This window comes from Haliotis asinina, chromosome 6 (assembly GCF_037392515.1).
Source record: "Haliotis asinina isolate JCU_RB_2024 chromosome 6, JCU_Hal_asi_v2, whole genome shotgun sequence".
NCBI lineage: Eukaryota > Metazoa > Mollusca > Gastropoda > Lepetellida > Haliotidae > Haliotis > Haliotis asinina.
The window spans coordinates 24,896,144-24,918,947 of record NC_090285.1 but is presented as its reverse complement, the minus strand read 5'-3'; the positions used below and the strand labels follow the sequence as shown (position 1 = coordinate 24,918,947).

Below are 22,804 nucleotides of genomic sequence, written 5' to 3'. Positions count from 1 at the left end.
CAAAGAGTTTCAGATGGACGATGTGGAGCCCAGTTACTCGGTGACGAGGACATCTCGCAAGGAATGGGTATTATGACGCCCTAAGGCGAAAGGAAAATAGAGCTCTTCTTTATCAAGATTATTCCTAGATGGAACTCGATTGTTAAGGGATACTGTGAGTGAAAAACGCCCCAGACTTCGCGGTCCCTCACAAGAAAACCTCTCACTTTGTCCACGCTGTCCAGTCAACATTGAGCCGACTTTGTCTGAGACAAATTAAAAATCACCAGCTATCAGCAAAAACTATGTTGGAAGTTCAACAAGGCTTTAGGAGAAGCGAAAAATGAGCTTTGATTTGAACGACATGTTTTAACACACTCAAATCGTCTCGAACGACATCCAGAAACTATTGCCCATGCGTTCCATAACAAATCCTTCCCCGGGTTTGAATTTACCTTTCGGGAAAAGCGAGATTTAGGCAAGTCCATGTGAAGTATTGTGAATTGCTCGTGGACAACACAACTAAACTGATCGACCAGCACATTGCTCGAGCACGATCAAAAACGATGAAGCGGAGGACGAGTTCAGTCGACGTTGCATCACCGAACGATTGACACACTTTGAAGATCAGAGACTAATATGATTGGAAGTGGCGTCCTCCTTCCGAGAACAGCCTCGAGCCACGTACATGAAACCATTGAACGAATTCTCAATGAGGACAGCATGTTGACCGAAACGATTGAAATGTTATTTCACGAACGAGGCATCACCACCATTCTGAGGGCTCTTTGGTTCAACATATCGACCTAGTCCTACCACTGACGGGCAGTGGAGGTGGAGGTACACCCCACCCAAAAGAGGAAGTGGTGATGTCAGAGCCTGGATAAAAAAAACATTTGAAATCGCTCGGTCAAGCCAGTTTTAGTATAGGCAGAGCTTAGATTAGACGCGCCATTCAATTGTGGATGAAGGCTGCCAATTTTTTTTTCAGCGTCCATCGAACCTGTTTATCAGGCTCAGTGTGGGAGCATCGTGCTTGTATTTTAGAAGGCTTTTATTCCAGGTTAAAAGTCACCACACGTCCTTGACCGCCAAGAGCATCTGGAACCAGTCATCCTACTTCCGGTTAAAAACCAGGTTCTGACTTCTTCGACGCTCGGTTTGAATAGGAGGAGAATGCAATCTCAGGAAAGACCAGAGGCGTCTTCAGAATCGCGAGCGCCCGCGAACACCCGCGCCCGCGAACTATCCTGGGAGGAGACTCGCCAAGCGAACAAAGATGGCGACCATGTTTAATCGAAAAGAAAGCCATTCAAATCATTGTCATTTGTTAGCATCCACCTGATGAATGGGCAAGGAATAGCCAAGTGTAAAGCACGAAGAAGTTGACATCCATAACATGTTGTCTTATACATGTTTAATGTCATCCGTCTATACTCGCCCCTTTCCGTAACCTCCAACAAGAAGACGGAAAGGTTATTCGTCCTTTCCCGGAATAACACGAGTTGGTCACAAATGGTTTGATGCAAGCAAACGCTCGCATCCGTTAAGGACCCATGCGAGCGCTCGCGGTTCTGGTAAACTGAAATTAACAACTCCCCAGAAACAATTGGTTGTGTGGTGCAGACCTATGATGTAGTTTGCGCAGCTCTGCATTATGAATTTCTGTCCCGCGTTGTCTCAGCGGATTACTTGCAAACTTTCAGTGAGAGAGGTAGTGTTTCGGTGTAAGGATTCAGGATCATATCATTTGGGTCTCTGAAAGGGTCTTTCTGAGCAGGGCACTCTCATGGTGAGAGAAAGACATCCGACACAATCCCACCAGGGAGAAGTTGCGCAAACCATCAGCTTTCGATATTTCACTCTTGTGGGATTTCGGCTGTCAGGGACGTTTTGATACTTCATTAAACTTTCTATCTTTCTGTCTTTTGTGGCACACCAAAGGTTGTCTCCAGCGCGGTCCTCGCTATTTCTGAGGGGTGCTGGGAGGCTTAGTTCCCACCAATAAGTCTCTGAGCCGCATCTGTGCCAAAACCCAATATGTAATACGTATCTTGCACTAGTGGTGTATGACCAATCTGGCCATGTCTCATGATGGGTTGATGAATCGATGAATATTGATGCTGATATGAATGGATGACTGAAGTTTACAACGATGGTTCAATACCAGTGATTCTGTGTATATAATTGTAACAAGTACAAAATACATAACAAGTACAAAATACACAAATGGTGAAAGTGTTCTGGAAAAAATAAACTATTCTTGTCTTATATATCTGTCTGGGATCAGTCTTAAACAATAATACAATTGTCGCTGAAAAGGTTTACAGTGTCACAAGTCCATGATGTATTCAAAGTGACTGGGTCATGGGTTGAAAGTAGTTCCTATGCAAATTAGTCAAGTTTTAATGAGGTCAGGCCTGCTGTTTTGTCCCTGGTTTTCTTTGGCTGTAGATGTGCAGCATCTTGATTGGATGTTGAATTTAGTTGCATTTGGAAGGTGTGAAGTTTATTCACTTGCTGTCTTTCTCCCAAGTGGACAAGGTGGTTTGAAAGTCATGGGAAGAGGATATTGACTTTGGTGAAATTCAGTTTAGTTATATTTAATTTTACATAAAAGGAATAAACTACAAGAAATATGTTTAATTGTTGAAAGGTTCATTCAGTATTTGTTGTAGCTGAATTAATGTATTTGGTGGAGGTATATTTTGACTCAGGGTTGGAAGTTGTTGTTGTCAATAATTTCACTTACAGTTGATTCAGATTAATATTTGAGTCCAAACAGATTATACGTTTACTTTTCTTTTGAGAATTAGCATCTCCATGCTAATTACGGCATATATATTTATGTCCTTGGATCGGGTGTATGATTTTGGTGCCTCACAACATGTGGGCAGTTTGATGCAAGTTGTTCCATAGATGGTAAGATAATCTGAAATTTCATTGTTTGGAATATGCCAGAAGTGTTCCATAATTGCACTTCTAAGAATGCCATTATGTAACAGAATCATTAATTTTATGATGTCCATTTATTTTAGTTCTTTTTATATGTTCAGTGGTAGTGGAACCATTGTTATCTAAACAATGTGTAGTGAATGTGATAAAACGGGTTATTTTGACGGAGATTTATATATCCATATACATTGTTTCGGACTTGTGTTATTAGTCAACTACAGCAATAAATCCGAACTACAGCCTCAAGGGAGCTTGGTTTTCTGTTGTCGAGGCATCCCCGTTACATAATGTCCACGCAGGTATACCAGTCCGACTAACAATAGAACATACTGGGAATAAGGTATTGTTTATTTTCCTTTGTTTATTGACGTATTTCAGAACGCCTCATCCTCATAATGTCTATAGCATTTTCGGCACATTTACAAAGTCAACAAAACTATGTTATGGCCTGGCCATAGATACTTCTGTCTTGTACTTAGTGATATTACTGAGAATTGTTACGGAGGATGCCATTCTGTCACGTGTATACATATAGGTTTTCAATTATAAAGATTCTACCAAGAAGCATTTTAAAAATATTAATGTAATGGAAAAAGCTTAACCAGGAACAAACAGCAGTATTTCTAATTTCCATGAATGTAGCGATGTATTAGATATGACCTACAGCATAACAGAGCCTAAATATTAGGATTTGAAAGTTGAATATACAGTAGTATACACATGACGTATGCCGCATACACGGAGATAATTTGATAGAATAATAATAAAAAAAACCCAAACAAATAAACAAACAAAACAACTCTTCACTATGAGACAAAATGTCAAACCAGAAGCACAGATTGTTTGCTAGCAGCCATTCTGTTAATTAACTGTTTACACAGTATCAGTTAAAATCATGTACTATGCCATACTCTATCTACATTTTGTAAAAATCAGATAATACCATTCGGGACTCGTGGTTATTGATTCTTGATAATGCACACACCTTCCAGGTGATTGGTTTAAAGTCTTTTAATAGTGTTTGTGAAAACAGTATCGCTTTCATGTGAAATAATTGTGTAAGTGCATAGTCACATCTCATTTGAATACTTCTCTCTTACATCTAATCAGCTAAGCTAGTCGATGATCTGACTATAGAGGGCAGTCGTGTGACACTCAATTAGGGGTAGCATTCTTTGCAAACACATGATTCATATTTTCTGGACAACCTTGAAATGCACACCCTGCCAGTCTGTACTTCCGGACACTCGAGATGTTGCAGATGCTAAGTGTTTCCTAAATGTCTAGCTTCAGCACCCTCCTGCATGTTGCGACATAGTCATCAGTGTTGCCTGCCTTCTTCTGAGGGCCATTCAGAAAAGCAGCAATCCTTTCCTGTGAGACCATCATTGATTTGAAAGCCTGAAATGCAACACTGGAGTAGAAGGACAAGATAACACACATTCATGTTCATATGAAAGTAGATAAAACTTCGTCTGAGAGTTAGTGCATCTATCCTATATCTGTCTGAGCCACGTTTCGTTCATGTTGTTTCACAATGTATTCATTTGCTTGTACATTCTCACGGATAACGTATTGTTTCATTTTGGAAACCGACAGGTAACACTGTGCGTATCTAATATCATACAGTAAATGAATTAATGCCTTGAATTTCTTATAAACGCATACCTTTGTGATACTTCATAACACAATATTCTATCATAGTGACACGTGTCCCATACAGCAATGATAACAATATCAATGGATTTCTTGTGAGGTTATCCTATCAAACAACTACCATGGTGATCACATGTGTTGAAACCAGGCTGACGTGTAACTGAAAAGATGGCATTGTACTTAACTCACTCACTCACCTACCTACCCACGCACACACGAAAGAACGATAGAACGAACGAACACTAACCTTCAGTGAAGGGTAATCTGAGAGTGTCTCCTCTCCAAAGTATTCCGTCACACTGAGCAGGACCTCTATGAGACCAATATCAGCCAGGCTCAATGAATCGCCCACTAGAAACCCTGTCCCGTTCTTTTTCAGAGCCTGTATAGAAACATTCATGTAATTATGTTATATCATTTCCGTTAGGATTCAGCAGATGTCAGTGGTGTGGATGTTGCATTTTTAAGAGAAGGGCTCATTTTTGATCTGCAAGCTTCATGAAGAACTTTAGGGAAACAATTATGGGTATATTTTACGTGATACACTGGACAAATGAATGCCTATGTCGTATTACCTTACACCAGCGGGTGTTGACCCTCGATACACTGACACATGGACCTAGTTTGGATAGTTGACCATAGTTGCTGGCATGTCCTTTCCATTGACTTCAAAGTGTGTCATTTCAATTGATTTAGACCCAACCATACATACGTTGGCGGTACCTCGTTCTAAAGCGAGATTTCGACTCGTATTCTCAGAAAAAAATATATTTGAAAATATAGTGTTGTGTTGGAAGTGTATCACTATGGTGTTTGTTTCTCTTCGATGCACGCTATTTGAGCGTATTTGTGTAATACACAACAATACAATAGGTTGGGGCTATTAGTGTTCACTGTCTCTTATTCTAAAATCAGAAATTTGGACAATCATCAACATCATACGAGGGGATGTCAATAAGTTTTGAGCCTTGCATAGAAAAACACAAAATATTGGTATGAACCACATTTATTTTTCAACATAGTCCCCTTGTGAGTCTTGTTCCATCTTTTCTGCCAGGCGCTGATGCCATCTCTGTAGAAGGCGCCATTTTGGTCCTCAAACCAAGCATCAGTAGCAGCAATAAGCTCATTATCATCCTGAAATCTACGACCATGCAAGTGTTTCTTGAGATTTGGGAACAGATGGTAATCGCTTGGTGCCAGGTCTGGAGAGTAGGGGGGGATGCGGCAAGACTTCGTACCCGCATTCCTGGACAGCAGCGGCTGCAACGTGAGAGGTGTGTACTGGAGCATTGTCTTGATGTAGAATACCACGTATGATCTTGCCCCGGCGCTTCTCCTTGATTGACTGTCGCACTTGCCTCAACAAGTTAGCGTAATATTCCCCATTCATTGTTCTTCCTTTTGGTAAGTAATCTATGTGGATGACCCCTTTGCTATCCCAGAAGACTGTCACCATTACCTTCTGCACTGATCTGGAGGCTTTGAACTTTTTGGTCCTGGGAGAAGTGACATGTTTCCATTCCATGGATTCTTGTTTGCTCTAAGGATCATAGTGGTGGATCCAGGTTTCATCACAGGTTACTAGCCTAAAGTGAAAATCTTCTGGATTCTTGTTGTATCTGGTTAGCATGGAGTTGCTTATGGTGACCCTTGTTTGCTTCATTTCATCTGTAAGCATCCTTGGCACCCATCTTGCGCACATCTTAGACATGACGAGATGTTCATAAAGAATTGTCTCGATGGATCAGTGTGAAATGTCTGTGGTCTCCTCTAACTCGTGGAGTGTGATTAGACGATTTTCCATCAAAAGTCTATGCACTCTGTCAATGTTTTCCTGACTAGTGCTTGTTGTTGGGGTCATCTTCAAGATTTTCTCTACCATGCTTAAATTCATTGACCCATCGTTTGATGGTAGCAGATGAAGGGGAAGACTTCCCATAAACTGCTGAAAGCCTTTCTTCAATGTTCTTCGCCGAGTTTCCTTCAAGAACTAAAAACTTAATTACTACTCTATACTCAAATTTATTCATTTTCACTGCCGTGAGGAGGGTCTCTTTCTGTCAGTGAGAGCTTTTCAATAACTTCTGAGAGTAGGATACCAAAACTCAGGGCTCAAAACGCATTGACATCCCCTCGTACATTCTATGTACATCTAACCTGGTCAAAGATGGGCAGATAACGGGGTAGACCCTTAGCTTTGGCTGTTGCTAACACCTCCTTTGGATCCCGGAAGCCGATCTTGTGAAAATAGGAGTAAAAGTCACGAGTTCCTTCGTAGAACATGTCAATCCTGAAAAAAAAGCAATGAAACCTTGACATTCTTATTCGGTACATACTTTCACCGTACCAAAAAGGGTCGGAATAATATTTGTCACGTGAGTTCCAAATGCCCCCCAAAACTTTTAAAGGACAAAAGGTGGGGTGCGCACACCTGTACCCCTTCTGGATCCGCCCATGAAAACGTACACAAAATATTGGGAAGCTAGTCAGTGTGGACCACGATAACACTAAACAGAAAAGGTCCTAACTTGATCATTCTCTCAAAACCAGTGTACACCTTAAATGCTTTCCGTTTGAAGTAGTGTAAAGTGATGTGAATGTGCTAATGTGGCTATATCACTCTGAAATCAAATAAACAAAACAACACTGATATATTTTACACTCCTGAAATATTTCAGTATGCATTTTTGTCTCAATGTCCAGTATATCCTGAACACACAGGAACATCTGAAAATAATACAATGACCTTTCAATTATTTCGATAACCTATGTAGTTCCGCCCTTATAGTATTCTGCGATTCTGCATAGCATCGTAAAGGAAAATGGTAAATTGCAGGCATCAGTCCTCTCATAGGAAAGTGATAGTTCCTTTATGTCAGCTAACAGAAGTGGATTCGGTACAAAGACTGCTCTCAGAAAAGTATTAAATGATCTGAGGACCAGTTTGGATGACGGACATGTTGCTCCTGTTAGATTTATCAGCGGTATTTGATAATGTTGACCACGCCTTGCTTATAGACCGACTTCATATCGAATGTGGTTTAGACGGCCTTGTTTTGGGACTGGTTCCGCCCGTATCTGAGAAACAGATACCGGAGAGGTGGCCTTAAAGCTGCATCATGTGACAAAACTCTTTTGACTCCAAAGTTCGTTACTGGGTCCAGTACTATTTACGCTTTACAGCAAGCCTGTCTCTCAAGCCATTAGTAACTGTGCCATCAATGATAATTATTATACTGACTACTCGAAATTGTGCGTTCGCTCTTGATGACCAGTCACTGATGTCAGGAGTAAGAAAATTGCATATTCAAAGTTAGCGCCTGGATGAACACCAACATGCTGAGGTTAAACGGCGATAAGCCAGACGCTTTGATCGTAAGACCTGACAAAAGGCTGCTAAATATCACAGTAGGTCATATTACAGTCGACAGTGGCGAAATCTGCTTTTCGACAGATGCTAGGAACTTGGGTGTGAAGCTATACTAATCACACTATCACATCCATGACCTCGTCAAATTGCTACTTTCACTTTCGAAACATATATAGGTACCGTATGTAGAAGGCTGCAAAACATCCAGAACGCAGTAGCTAGGATTGTCACACTGTCCAAAAAGGTCCTGTCACATCACTCCAGTACTGAGATATCACCACTGACTGCCGGTCAAAGAACGGATACAATATAAGATCCTCACCCACACATAACAGTGTATCAGTGATTCAGCTCCTTCTCATCTATGTTAGTTAATAGAAGATTATGTCCCCACAAGACTCCCAGTCATCAAAAGCTACTTAAGGTACCCAGGATTAGACTCAAGTCATTTGGCGGGAGATCCTTTACATATAATGCTGTCGTTGAGTGGAAAGCTCCAAATTTGATGTGAAGTCAACTCCAACTCTTACTTGCTTCAAGAAGCATCACCTGTTCAATGGGATTGTAAACACATGCTATGTTTGAGCTCTGATTTGGTCACAGTTTGGTGTGGAGCTTGCATGAACCCTGGGCTGTAGAGATCGGATTATACACAGTTCGAGGACGCATTCGTTACATACGAGCACCTTTGCACATTACCCGGTACTTGGGGTAAACCGCGTGATGTCACACCAATATTGCGTACAAATCGCGATACACCCTCTCCGTAACAGATTTGGGATTGCAACCTCTATTAGCAGAGTGTTGTTACTGGTATGAAATCGACTTTGCACCGCGTGTACCTGAACGAAACGACCATGCGTAGGATCTGTCCTCACCATCGTGCGGATTACGGATTACGTGGAACATGCCGCTACATGGTCCTGGGCTGACAGTTCAACATGACAGCAACAGGGTCCATCTGGCAGTTCAGACCCGCAACCTCTCACGTAAGACTGCTGAGACTCCTGTTCCTCAGACTTAGGTCAGATCGAACCCATTTGAGAATCAAAGCAAATCAGTCAAATTAGACATTTGTATAGCGCTACAAATACAGAGTCCTGTTCATGTGAGCTTAGTCGAATCCTCGGTTGAAGAGGACGGTTTTGAGGCAAGATCAGAAAATGTTGACATTTTCCCATTTTCTGACATTTTCGGGCAGTCCGTTCTTGAGTGCAGTATCCACGCTGCTAAACGTTCTGTCCCCATATGTTGTGGTTCGGACAGATGAAACATCTATGGTTTGCTGACGAGGTGATCTGAGTGACTTTCCAGGCTAGTGAAGGCTGACTAGTCCGTGGGGATAAAATGGAGCAAGCAACCAAGTCAATGGACTTGTAAACAAACACAAGAAGTTTGAGTACAGCACTGGTTTTTTTATTAGGAGCCAGTGTAAGCTCTTCAGGACATGTGCACATATGCGTGCGTGTTATGGGGTTGGTAGCTGTGTTTTGAACACGCTGTATTTTGTCCACGTACTGCTGGTGTATTCCATAAAGTAGACTGTTGAAGTAGTCCAGACGTGATGTCACAAATACATGGGTGAGGTATTTTACTAATGGTGAGTCCATGTACCTGCTAATCTGTCTGGATCTTCCTTGGGTGGAAACATTAGATTTACAGATGTGACAGACGTGATTTTCCATGCTAAACGTTGAGTCAAAGATGACACATAGATGAAGCAGATTAACCAAAGCAAGACCTTTCAAGAACCTATCAAGCACTTATTTACCGATGACCACAGCTTTCAGTTAAAGTGTTCGGACAGGTAGGCTGCCCATGGGCAGACGTGCTATGGTCTCCACTGCCTCCACAGGAAGTGACTTGGTGCTGACATCTTTTGTTCCAACAGTCATCATTGTGATTATTACCTGCCTGATAACAGTATGATAGGCGTCTGTTCTCACAATAATGCACATACTAATTTCATTGTGGGATTAAAGTACCTAGTTTTTAATTCGGTTGAGTATACACTGAGTTCAGGGTAAGTATGAGACGTCTTACTAATTATACTGTAGTCAAAACTATTTAATCCTGAAACAACATGACGAGGATGGAAGACATACCTGGGAGTCTAATGATCGGAGTTTATTGTTTGCATCGTTAAAAGATAGAGACCCGAGAAGAGCTTTCTCTAAAATGAAAATATCACTCCACGATTTTACTATAAACAAGAAAAGGTGTGAGAGTGGTGTAAATCACATAGATATAATTTGTCCTAATTGTGGTAGGCAAGATGAGCTTCATGTATTACATGTCTGTAGTAAATATTCATCTCTAACGAGTAGATTTTTGCCAAACAATTATGCTACCCATTGCTACTCAGAGTATGAGAAAATTGTTAAATAGTACAAATATAAACGTTATTACATCTGTTGCATTTTATCAAAAAACGGATTTAATACCAGGTCCCACATGTGACCTAATTGTATTCTGTTGTGTTGTTGTACAATAGGCCATGCGGTCAAAGTACTGAGTAAACTGTTGGAACTTGAATAATTGTAGTCAAAACTGGACATATAATCTTTTCTATATCTGCCATTGTACGGACACTGCAAATATATGGACGACCGGTAAGCATTCCTGGGACTATTCATGATGTTGTTTGTGTTCCGATGTTGATCATACGTCCGATAGGTTCGACCTTAATTGTAAGTATGGCGTAGAAGTTTGAAGTTTAGTATTTTCAATCTCACTTAGATTTCTCTTCATTGGATTCTCCATACAATCCTCCCTTCCTGGCCACGTATCTCATAATGGCACCAGTTTGCACCAACTCCATGCCATCTATCTCCAACATAGGCACCTGACGAAACATCAATTTCCCATCTGTAACAAATATACATACAACATATAGTCATCACTTATTTATATGCAAGTATAATGCAGGATGTTTATTTACATTTTTACATAATTTTGAAAGTGTCGTGTTCTTTGTAAACAGCTCACAGTGATTGTTAAGCTGTCAGGTGAAAATAAAACAATTTTGATTAATCGTAATTAACACGTGCACCCATGGCTTACTGAAAAGCAATGTCCACTCGTTATGGGTAATGGAATGGTGCAGGTCGAAATAGTTTGTCTCGCAATCCCTGAACCATGTTATTATGAATCTCGGGTTTTTCTGACGATCTTTTTTCACGTTATATGGGTTCAGTTGTTACAATCGAAAGTATACATATTTAGAGACTAAATGTTAGTCTATAACCGCACCTTGCAAGACATTTGTTTTAATGTTTATCAAATCACAATATCATCACATTGGCGACGCCATCTCCAAGAAGGAAACACACATGACTTGCAAAGAGCCGGTCTTCCAGGATAGTCCATCCAGACAACCATATGCAGTCGATGCATGTGGCAGAAGCGTGTGTGACTGTACGGAGAGAGCTCAACTCACGACTGGTAAAGATCACAAAAGAATATGGTTTGACCGTATATGTTATGTTATAGTGCCGTTGGAATGTGTACCGTGTTTGGTGGTTGTATGGTGTAGGAAGCAAGAAAAAGCAAGCGAGGTGATCCTCGATGGGCCGATTGCAGAAAAGAAAACATGGGGAATATGACTAAAAAACGTAAATGTCAGGCGTGATAAGTGCAGTCATTAGAGAACACACTTGCAGCAATGCTGGTTGGTGTATGGTGTATGAATTATCAAATGCAGTAACACGTATGTGTAAATCACACCACTGAAATGTCAATGAATTGTTGTACAGTTGGCAGTGTACATGGTAGAAGCATGTAGGACAATGGAGAAGAAATGATGTGTTTAGATGATTATTAGCGTAATAACTTGTCTGTGTGTCAGACAAAGATTCGTTAATCCAAGTGAAATGTAATACTATTATCATCCTGAGTATATATTACTCGTAGTGTGTTGAATGATTAATATAAGAAATCGATGATTATAGTGTGAGCTCTTCTTGGCTGATCAGCGTGTACTGTGTCAGGGTGTCTCGACCAGTGATAAAGGAAACTGTGTCAGGTCGACGTGTGGCAGCACATAGTCTTTGTGAGATTACGCGTGCAGTGTGGAAGTATATCGATTTCATATATGTGGAATTCTAACAACTTGAGAAAAACGTTTTATCGGCAACATTCGTGAGACCATGAACGACTTTTTTTGTAACTAAACAATGTAATCATCAAAATATTGTTTTGCGTATCCTGCTTAGAGAGATTGGTGCTGATATGTCAGGAGTGTGAATTGGTATGACTGTGTATGATGGACTTGTTGTGAGTGGATGGCGGTTTTTGTAAATTATATTTTGCTATAATTCTGAAAAAATCATATGTTCTACATTTTGCCTTTTGTCACTCATCTCTTTTCATGGCACGGCCCTATGCAGCGACATACACTATTTTGCTTCAGACACAACAGGCTTGATGCGACAAAATCAGGTTTCATTTGGACATCTCGCGTAGCAGTGCTTCGTCGCTCTTAAATGACAATTTGAACAGCGTACGCTGCCGGGATCGAGTCCTACCCTGTATGCAAAAGTATGGACGCGATGTCTCCACGCAAAAGGGTAATGTCTGTCCGTACATTGCACGTGGTGGAACGAAGTTTTGAGCTGACATAGTATTGCTATACCTTATGTTTCTCAGACCTTTTCCCACATAAAACATGTCTGAGATGAACCCGATCGACACCAACGACCAATATTGGGTTGACACTTGGAATAACATCCTCCAGGCGTCTTCAATGCGCCCCGTGCCCGTCACTACTATTGAGAATGTGTTTCGTCAATGATTTTGTATAGCAAACTTTTTGTCAGACGAATGACTGAATATATTATAAATACATGTACCAATATTTACATCACATTTTCTGGGAGGAGAAACACGATTACCTTCCAGTAACTGTTCATATTCTTGCCTCTCCTGGAGAAGTGTTTCTGTGAACTGAAAGATTTTAATAACGTCAAATTCGTCTTAAAATGTATTTCGGTCAAATGTATTACGGCCCCCGCTTACACAGTTTCCCTTTCTAGTCTATGTAAGTGGTGAATTGCTGTCAAAAGGAGAGAGGGAGTTATTATTAAACGTCACATCGGCAATATCTCAGCCCTGTCAAAAGGAGTGAGTTAATATTTAACGTCACATCGGCAATATCTCAGCCCTGTCAAAAGGAAATAAATATCTTACTTGTTTCTATATATTTTTCCTGGACAAATCATGTACACAGATAATGTTTATTGTTGCGTTTTCCAGGCAAATGAGAGAGCGGTGGGGTAGCATCCTCTTTTAAGAATTAGCTCGGATGACTGAAGGACCGGGTTCCACTCCCCATATGAGTACAACGTGTGAAGCCGCTTTCTGGTGTCCTCCGTCGTGATATTGGTGGAATATTCCTTAAACTCCCAAACTCACCATTTAATTATCCATTTCATTCTCTGCCCGGTTTTCATATTCTTCAGAAAAAAGTAGGGGAACTGTACTTTCAATGTACGATTGTGGAAATTGGGGGATATATGGGATTAAATCCATGTTGATACAATAACAATGGATGTTTTGAGAATGCATCACCACATGGATTTCATTCAAAGCAAAGCTGTTCGTTCAGTTAACCCCCTGTTAGGTGACTGGAGTATGACATGAAAATTTAGTGTGTGATTTGATCCTGACTATGCACAGATGCACAATAATTATCGAAAAACAATTGTCTACAGTGATTTATCGACCTGCCTAAAAACGTCCAGATTCATAATGACACCCATGCACGTGTAGGAGGCTCCCACGGTGTGCACGTGCTTCCCATGCATTGTGTTTGCGTGTAATGATAACGTGAAATGATGCTGCATACACAAGATCAATGTCATTGTAACATTCCTCATTGGGTTTTCTTTCTACCAGACTTCAAAGTTCAGGTTCCCGCCCTATGCATTTTCTATGTCCGTCCATATCGTACGTGAACAGATTTCAGGAATAGTAAGCAAAGCAACTGAATATCAAAACCTAACATACCTCAATGCCACATGCAGAAAGTAGAAATCGCACACCTTCAGCTAGTCCACGGCCATCAAAGTATGTCAGCCTTACTGTCGCCATGTTGCCTGTTGACGTAATCAGCTCTCTGCACTAACACCAGTCTCTGCATGGGAACATGCAACTCAAACATTACATTTTAGGTGACTGCAGAACTGATAGATATTCGCTCGACCGGCCTGTGGTACAGTCCAACCAGATTACGATGCCCCTCCCGCTCACAAGCTACTAATAAGATATGGAGCAAGTGATACTCGAATCTCCTCAGTTGGTGAACTAGAGGAAAGCAGTACTACAACATCTAAGTGACTATAACTTCAGATGGATGATTTTATACTTTGGACGTTATAAGAAATGCATTGAATTCACTGTTGCAGAAATTATTACAAATTGAAAACACTCCCCACAACATTCTACAACTGTTGAATATGAGGATGTTCGAAAGGCTTATCTTGACTGGTTAACTGTATGTGAATATATTTTTAATCCTCTCAATGCTGCCGTCGAACCCATTCGACAGGAGTGCAGGATAATGACATCTCCAAATAAAACTTGCAATAATTATTCAACGAGTCGGATTTACGTGTCATATGAATTATGTATGGAGTGTACTAATTCTCACCTTTTTAAATATATAATGTTCAATACGTTTATATACCTTAAAACGAAACGCCCACGAAATAAAAATGAGATCTCCGAATTCCTCGGCACGCAGTCGAAAATAACGGCCATTGTTGACTTCCAGTGCACCAAGTCGTGTGGTACCCCGACTAATATTTTCTTCACAATGAAATATTTTTGGATAGTTTAATCAATATTTCATGTTCCTTGACGAAGAGAAAGTCCATAAGTTTCCCATTTACTAAAAATTAGTAACTTTCGGCTCAAATAATTATAAACAAAACCAATCTCAATGTTACATCATCGATTGGACGAACAGGAATGATCATGGCAACGGCGGTAAACAAACAACTCCACATGTATCGTGATGCCGAAAATGTGCCATCCTTTTGACATATCCAACTATTTTATCTGGAATTAATTACACGGTGTGAATAGGTAAATGTTATCGTCTCTGCACAGAAATTACCAGATTTTATTTTGATTTTGTTTGATAAACTTTCCAACATTCACAAAATTGACAGCCGTAGATGACCCGAAAGGGCGTGGCCAAACTCGCGGTCTTTCTAAGTGACAAGATACGAAGGATGTTTGAAAATACGCGTTCATAAGCAGAATCTGAACACATATACATTGTACCCACCCTTGATGAAACCGGAAGCACATACACGGCATGGCACTCGTGGAAGTAAAATATGAACGAGTTTGGAAAACGACAATTGATACATTTTCTAAACTGATTCACATTCCCGTAAGATCCATACTACACACCAGAATTACCTTTCAGTCATCCTCAGTTATTTACTGTTAATTGTGTTCAATAGCAGTTGTCATTTGTTGCTTGTGTTGTAGTATTTCTCCTCAAGTTAACCGTCGATGTGTTGATCTTTAGTTTAGCAAATCCGAAGTCGATGATTTTTGCGGTCTATTTTTTTCAAAGAATGTTCTGACACGGGGAGACTTATAAATTGTCAGTGTGTCGTAACAATAGCATTATATTGTTGTGTGTATATCGTCACAAGAAGTACACTTTTGATGATTGAAGATGTCCTGAAAAAAATCATTTTTCCTTTTGCAGAAACGAACGAAACCAGAGCTAGTGTGAGAATGTAACGTACAGTAAATGTATTTCATAAAAATTAATTACTGCTTAGAAAACAACTGTCATCGTCTTTGTCATCGTCAGTATTTATTTTAGACATTAAAACAGCTAAACATCACATCTTTTGTACACGAATTTGGAGCAAAATTGAAATTATTTTGTTACTCCAAACAGCTGAGCTTTCGGTGTTAATTCTACCTAGTATAATGCAGGCAATGTTTCAGATCAAATTGTTTGACGTGTGTGCATATTTGTATAAAAAATCATGTCATGTGGCTCAGTCCGTGGCTCCATACAGCTTTTAGATATTGCACTAGTGCAATCTGAACTGCAAAATGTACCTCATGTTTATGGCCATACTTTTTACCTACTTGCACAGTGTCTATGTTCATGTTTTACTGTTAAAACAGACTTCATCTGGGACTGATGATCCAAACTCTTGGAGCAGTGATTACACTGACAGTGACTGAAAGACAGACTCATTGTTTTCTTGTGATGAAATTTCATGAAGTAATATGAACTTATCATACCAGACCTAGAATAATTTTGTTGTTGTGATATTGTGAATATGGAATATCAAAACAACAAGTGACAGATAATTAAGTGTTGAGCAGGAGGTGCAACCTGTGTTAGTCTGTGGCATCAAGGTAATCATGTGGTGGTACCGGGGACAAGTAGATTTCTTTTTCCTAATACTGAGCTCTGCAGTGAGTGGTTTTTGTTGTCCAGTTTAAAGCTATTCATTATGATTTCAATTTAGATTATTTCATTGCCATATTTATATGACAAAGACATATGTATCAAATGCTTCCAGATCTTAAACGAAAGACTGCTCAGTCCTTGGCATTTTGTTATTCAAAGAAGACTGGTCTTGATGTTCCTTGTTTTATGATGGTTTAGGCTATTGAACACTAAATAATTTTAGTATATCACCATCAGACATTTCAGCAAACAGAAACAATCCTTGAAATTTCAATAGACTCATTTCTTATTGTGACATTTCTCCTAAACCCAGGAAAAGACAATAAGGTAGAATAATATATATTTACAGAATATGAAGCCTGTTTACTTTCACCAGAGACAATATAACTTATTATGCGTAAATGGTTTCTTTTTTTATCAAATGATAACATTAATTTTCTGATAAATATACTCTTACTGCAAGAACATAAATGACATTAGTCATGTATGATTCAAAATAATTCAGTAAACAAAGTGGTACTGTTGAAAACAAAAAAAGCTCATCACCCCGTTGTATTTGATGTACATTTTGGCACGATATTATAAAGAAATAAAATACACAAAATAATATGTAACATCTATCCATATATTTTACGGCATACATGTAGTTGTATTAAAGAATTGTGTAAAATGGTCAGTTTTCAACACTACTGAAAGACATTAATTAAAATTTGGTTATTTACACGTTGCTAATGCATTGACAGACTTTAAGTGTCTTTGCCCTTGTCTATTTTGGTGAGAAAAATAATTGTCATATTATTAATATCAATTAACATATGAAAATATATGAAAAGATTTGTAAAGAGTTGTAACCAGTTATGAAACATAAGGCATTGACAAATCTATCATAAATATTCAACAAGAACGTTAATTTATTGCATAAAATTATGAATGTAATTCAACTTGTTCTGAATTTTTCCAATCGTAATATGAACGCAATATTTATCAAATCATCTCCGATTTCATGTGAAACTATAACTGAAAATATATTTTAGTTTATAAAACATGTATACTGCAGTTCCTACTACACTAAGTCGTCACAAAAAGAAAAGCATGAATGTTATTTTGAAACTCAAATGCCACGCCCATGTCCGCCCACCTGTTGTTGAGAATGATGCTTGTAAACGTTTTTGTGTCGGACCATGTGAAAAAAAGAATAAGGTGGGATCAACATGCATCACATTTATATCTTTGCTATCTTTATATTCAGTGGACAATAAAGTAATGTGCCTAATATGAACAAAAATTCAAATAAAGATACCGAAAAACTTGCATGTGCAGTGTTGATCGACTACTGTTTCCGGGTCACGGGAGCATACAAGGTCAAACTGGTTCGGCTATGTGCGAATTATATAGTCAAAAATACACCAAGAAAATTCTATGAGCTCTGATTAATCATTTTAAACTGTTTAAAGTTATTTGTGCTAAAGTTGGGTTTGTCAGACGAAATATCTCCAACTTTTCTGTTAATATTCCATAACGAATGAATTTCATCAGGCAATCCCTGTCTGTGACATCACATCCGGTGATCTTTGCATTTACTAGAAAACAAGTTAAATTTCACGATCTTAATTTTCGTCTGTCTCTCGTCATACTAAACGGAAAATGATACATGGAACACCTGTAGAATGAGAAATTCTCTCTCTTTCGCCAGGTCTTACACAGAAGAGTTCTGTAATCTTTCTTCTGACCAAAAAGGCTATATTTTATGTAGGAGTTGGACGAAGCGCGCCATGTTTGTTTTTCGTACGTGTAACACGATCTAACACCGACTTTTTGCGGGTTTGTGCAAAACTTATTGAACCATAACACTTGAAATTTGCACTCATGAATGTTTATAAATCATGTATTTTATTCTGCTATTTTCATGACATGACATGTTTGAATAAACGTAATAGTGCCATTTCAATAAGACCTGTCATGACATCGAAAATATGATTTGTTTATGACGAACGTTTTCGATTATTTCTTTTCAGAATTGATTTTTGATTTGTCGTCGCGCGGATATCTGCCGATACAAATATACGAAATTAAAGTCAGAAATCGGTTTGCGGCTCCTAATATAAAACGCATCCGGCTCTCAATCGAGCAGTTCAGTTAAATTCAATACAATTTACTTTATTTATGTTTGTCTTGTAATTAATATCTGTACGTTTAAAATTATCTGGATATTTTTTTATAATAATGTTTATTTTTGTATCTAGTATTAATGAGCTGAATATTTTTTCAGTTGTTCCTTATTTAATGACACACCGACTGATTGAAATCACCCACCCTTTTATCAGCGCCTTATGCTGAAATTAATTCAACAGGCTAAAGGTTAATGACAGAGGAACAGTATTAATCTTTTGTGTCGACGAATACAGTACCAGAAGAACTTGGAGATTTCTTGACCAACTTAGACCGCGACATTGAATGTTTTAAAAATTTTCAGTATGACATTTATGCACCGTTGCAAGAAAGACATCAAACGGACGGTAAAATGCACAGAATGAAGATAGTGCATCAAAGTTGTCCAAGGGTAGTCAGCGATCACATGGTAGATCATAGAGATTAAACCTGTCTTCAGCACGCCTAAAGGAAGAACAGAAACGAGCAGAAATAATGGTTAAATAATCATGTTGCTGTTTGGGCTGAAAATGTGAATTCGAAATTACAAAGGCCACATTGAAACTACAAGAGGAAATGTTTGATCTAAAGATAGAAAGGGCTATTTCTGATGCTAAATGGAAAGTAGGACACAGCAACAGTCAACACGATTTTAGAACGACAAAAATTGAATCTCCTGTCGACGGACCGCCGTGATCTGTTCTAAGAGATATATCATCGAAGTATATCATCGTAGTGACACTGACACTGAACCTCTGGACGTGAATGTAACAGCTGAGTTTTCACAGTCAGCATCAAGCAAGTGCGCTGCTAGACGGTACATTCCGCTTGACAGAACATGTGACATTATCTAACCTCACATACAAACGTCGCTTTCTGATTGGCTAAAGGCCCTTCTGTTATTTTCAGTGTACGCCAGCACGGAAATTACCAATGTTGCGCCAATGAAAATAGATGGAAGGGAGATAACTCTATTTTTTGTCATTTTTTTCGTCTCGATGGCTACGAAACGATTTGCCTCGCATTCAAATAAATAAATTTTGATAAAACGTTCAAATGTAGTCCCGGAATGTCAAGAAAGGGAATCACACAACATAAAGAAATATCATGGGTATATCCTCCCATGCCCCTGTCGTGACCAGTGAACATCTTATGATGGCTTGCGACAGATGCGAAAACCGGCCACTGACCTCATAGCATTCAATGCGACTCAGTGCGACTCACACAGTCTAAGACAAGGACTGTTGTTAACACAGATGATTATGATGAGCTACTCAACTTAAAACAAAGAAATTATTAAAGTTATGCATCCGCTGACATGTCTCACGATCGAATGAGCCCCAAGTGAGCACATCGGGAGCACTTTGGTCGTCGGGTATAACGCAGGGATCCTCCCGTACAGAACCTGACCTAATTGGAAGCAGATTTACACAATGAAAGCATAAAGTGACCCTTCAGAGAATCAGTCGACTGACGGAGGTCATGAGGACCAGAGTGCGGGCTTTCAAACAGTCAAATGGCGGTTACACTCCTCAAATGAATCCAACTTTTATTTGGACTTATTAGTAGAGCCTCTAGCTCTGAGTGGTCATTTCACAATCCATAGCATTTTGTTATTTGTTATTGTTTCATAATAGGACATATGTTATTAATTTATTATAAAGGTCTTATTTCGCAAGACTGTATAATAATGCTCTAGTCTAGGATCCTCATTTTGTTGCACTTTGCAATAGCTCATGTTAACACGTGTTTATACTGGAGCTGCATATGAATAAATCACTGACATACAGTAGCAATAATTACATACTGCATTTAAGGAAGTGCATTCTGTTGAAGCAAACAACACTGGGCGTGAAAACCCATGGTAGCCTATTACCGTTATCATTATGTTAATAGTTGCAATGCTTCCGTTAAACATTCAACATTAAGGCTCTACATCATATTATTTATCCGTGCATATACACAATGGGGACGGGGAACTTGAAATGTATGGCGTAAGACCATCTAAGAAGATGATGTCCCACACTGAGCTGTTATGAATCTGTGATTTACACGCTTGGGCAGAAACCTTCGAGTCAATATATTACAATATGTATTGCACATTCTGCTGAAATATTGCCACATATCGCAATATAAGAATAAGACCAATATCCAACCCTAATTAATGATGTATGCTTCTAACAAACAGCACTGGGCGCAGACGACTGCCACCCAATTTCGGTGATGGGGATGCAGATTTATCGTAAAATAGCAAATATTTCAACATTTTATACTGTGTCACACATGTCTTAATTCTTCCACCCAAGGACACAATGTTACATGACATTAAAAAGCACCTCGTTCACAGTCTTTGCCCTAGGACTCAACGATAACCAAGGGGTCCTACAATAGCTGATATCTGCACGTCTTGATAACATCGCGTCCAGAGCACATCCGTTGTCTCTCCTATCGTCTTCCTTGGGAAACACAATCAAGTTATCTGCATTTATTCCTCAAAGATATTTCAAACAAAACCAGGAATCTTTTTTAAATGAGGGGTATTCCAAAACGTTGCTAGAACTATCATACCTGCACACCTGCACAAGTCTTTTTAATTTCGCGATTAACTTCGTCACATCACCGACGAGCAGTGACAGCTAGAAGAGCTTCTATTCCATGGTCATGATTGCTGTTATCATACCAGTTTCATACAATCAGAATCATCATTTTAGACTCCATATGTGGTACCCTGGTCTTCAGAATGTAGGTAATTTGAAATACGTTTCACCTGATTTGGAATATTTGAAACTGGCGTCGATGTGCTCCCTGCAACAGAATAGAATGGTATGTTATTTCCGGTATTTAGAGCTCGTGCTTTCGGGATAGCCTCCTTGCGAACCAGTAGAACGTGGGACTAACCAAATATGGGTATGTTATGTACGGAAGGACCACCCCGTGTAACCCATGATATGAAAACCTATCCTTCCCTCACTCATCTTAATTTATAAACCCCATAATACGACCACTTTTCATCTCCGATGTAAAGAAGTACCCAACAGTCTTCCGAGTGAGAGGAAGACTGTTGGGGTACGGGACTAGTTTATATAAGCTATCAATCTACCTTCTGTTGTTGGCGATCTATTTTATATTGTACTGTCCAAATAGTGATATATCAGTTTTTTAAGTTTCCACGCTAGTTTTAAATAATAACTGTGATAATCTAGTGGTTATACTGTCCTTTGTCGACAGGTTCTTCATAATATGCATAAGTACTCTTTTTTATGTCACGTATGTTCTCGTCACGATATGGCTGCAATATTGCCGACCTGACGTTAAATATTAACTCACTCACTCACTCACTCACTCACTACTAGAACAGGATTGTCTAAAGGGGTGCAATTTTTTTTAAAACATTTTTAACAGTTGTTTGAATTTGTGTGAAAAGTTGCTTGAACTTCATTTTTGAACCTAAGTCTAAGTAGTTTCTTTTTTAAAATAAATTTTGTGTCATTTCTTGTTGTTAACGGCACCCGTAGCGAGCCACCTCCTCGTGGTGGGTGCTGGGTAATGCTAAGAGCTCGCCGACACCCCCGTAGTAGACCCGGGGGATATCTGGTCAACCAACCCGTTTGCCGTGGGTTGCGGCCCTGTGTCGGTGGAGGAGGGGATCCTGGTGGTTGATGGCAATGGGAGCATTACCAGTGTTCCTATTGCTCAACACACCACTTCGGCCCTGACTTCACGTAGACGGGAGGTTGAATGGGCCCGGTTCAACCAATCGGCTGGTCACGCCAAGCCGTGAGCATTACTGTATGTAATGTTGCACAAAATTTTGAGAATCGTAATATGTATATGATTAGGTCTTGGCCGATTTTTGGATCTTCTGTGAATTTCAAATTTTACTAATTCATGTTTTTGCCTAGGGTCGTATGCCCAGAAGGCGGTGGCTCAAGGGCCAATCTTGGTAGAATTATTAATGTTTTAATTCTTCTGCTGGAGTATGTCATCCGAGTATCCTTGGTGCTGTAAGCTGGAGGCCCGCTTACTTTAGCATTGTCCTTGTGATACTCCGTGGTGGGTGGGGAGCTCGGATGATTAAACTAACCATGGCTTATGAAAACCCAACAAAAAAAACAAAACAAAAACGTCCACTTGATACTGACCCTGTTGATACTGACCATAGACTGCATCGATTGAGTATTGGCCACGTTTCATTGTAATTGAGACTCCTGACAAGACACCCTTGAAGTTGAACCCCTTTG

General features: G+C 39.5%; 1 protein-coding gene across 1 annotated transcript; it reads right to left on the bottom strand.

Annotated features, from left to right (window-relative positions):
- Positions 1-3,264: 3,264 nt before the first annotated feature.
- LOC137287409 (glutathione S-transferase 3-like) lies at positions 3,265-14,292 on the bottom strand. The gene is made up of 6 exons (XM_067819676.1): positions 13,970-14,292; positions 12,856-12,907; positions 10,699-10,831; positions 6,751-6,883; positions 4,838-4,972; positions 3,265-4,335 (listed from the first exon to the last, which is right to left on the bottom strand). The coding sequence occupies exons 1-6, from the start codon at positions 14,051-14,053 to the stop codon at positions 4,210-4,212; spliced, it is 663 nt and encodes a 220-aa protein (XP_067675777.1). The 5' UTR covers positions 14,054-14,292; the 3' UTR covers positions 3,265-4,209.
- Between the last annotated feature and the right edge of the window lie 8,512 nt (positions 14,293-22,804).

What these genes read in the sequence shown, in the direction of transcription:
- LOC137287409 (XM_067819676.1), bottom strand. Translation starts at nt 14,053, where the DNA reads ATGGCGACAGTAAGGCTGACATACTTTGATGGCCGTGGACTAGCTGAA. An exon ending in ATATGAACAGTTACTGGAAG is followed by an intron (nt 10,832 to 12,855) that starts GTAATCGTGTTT and finishes TATTTGTTACAG; the next exon opens with ATGGGAAATTGATGTTTCGT. An exon ending in ATCTGCCCATCTTTGACCAG is followed by an intron (nt 4,973 to 6,750) that starts GTTAGATGTACA and finishes GTTTCTATACAG; the next exon opens with GCTCTGAAAAAGAACGGGAC.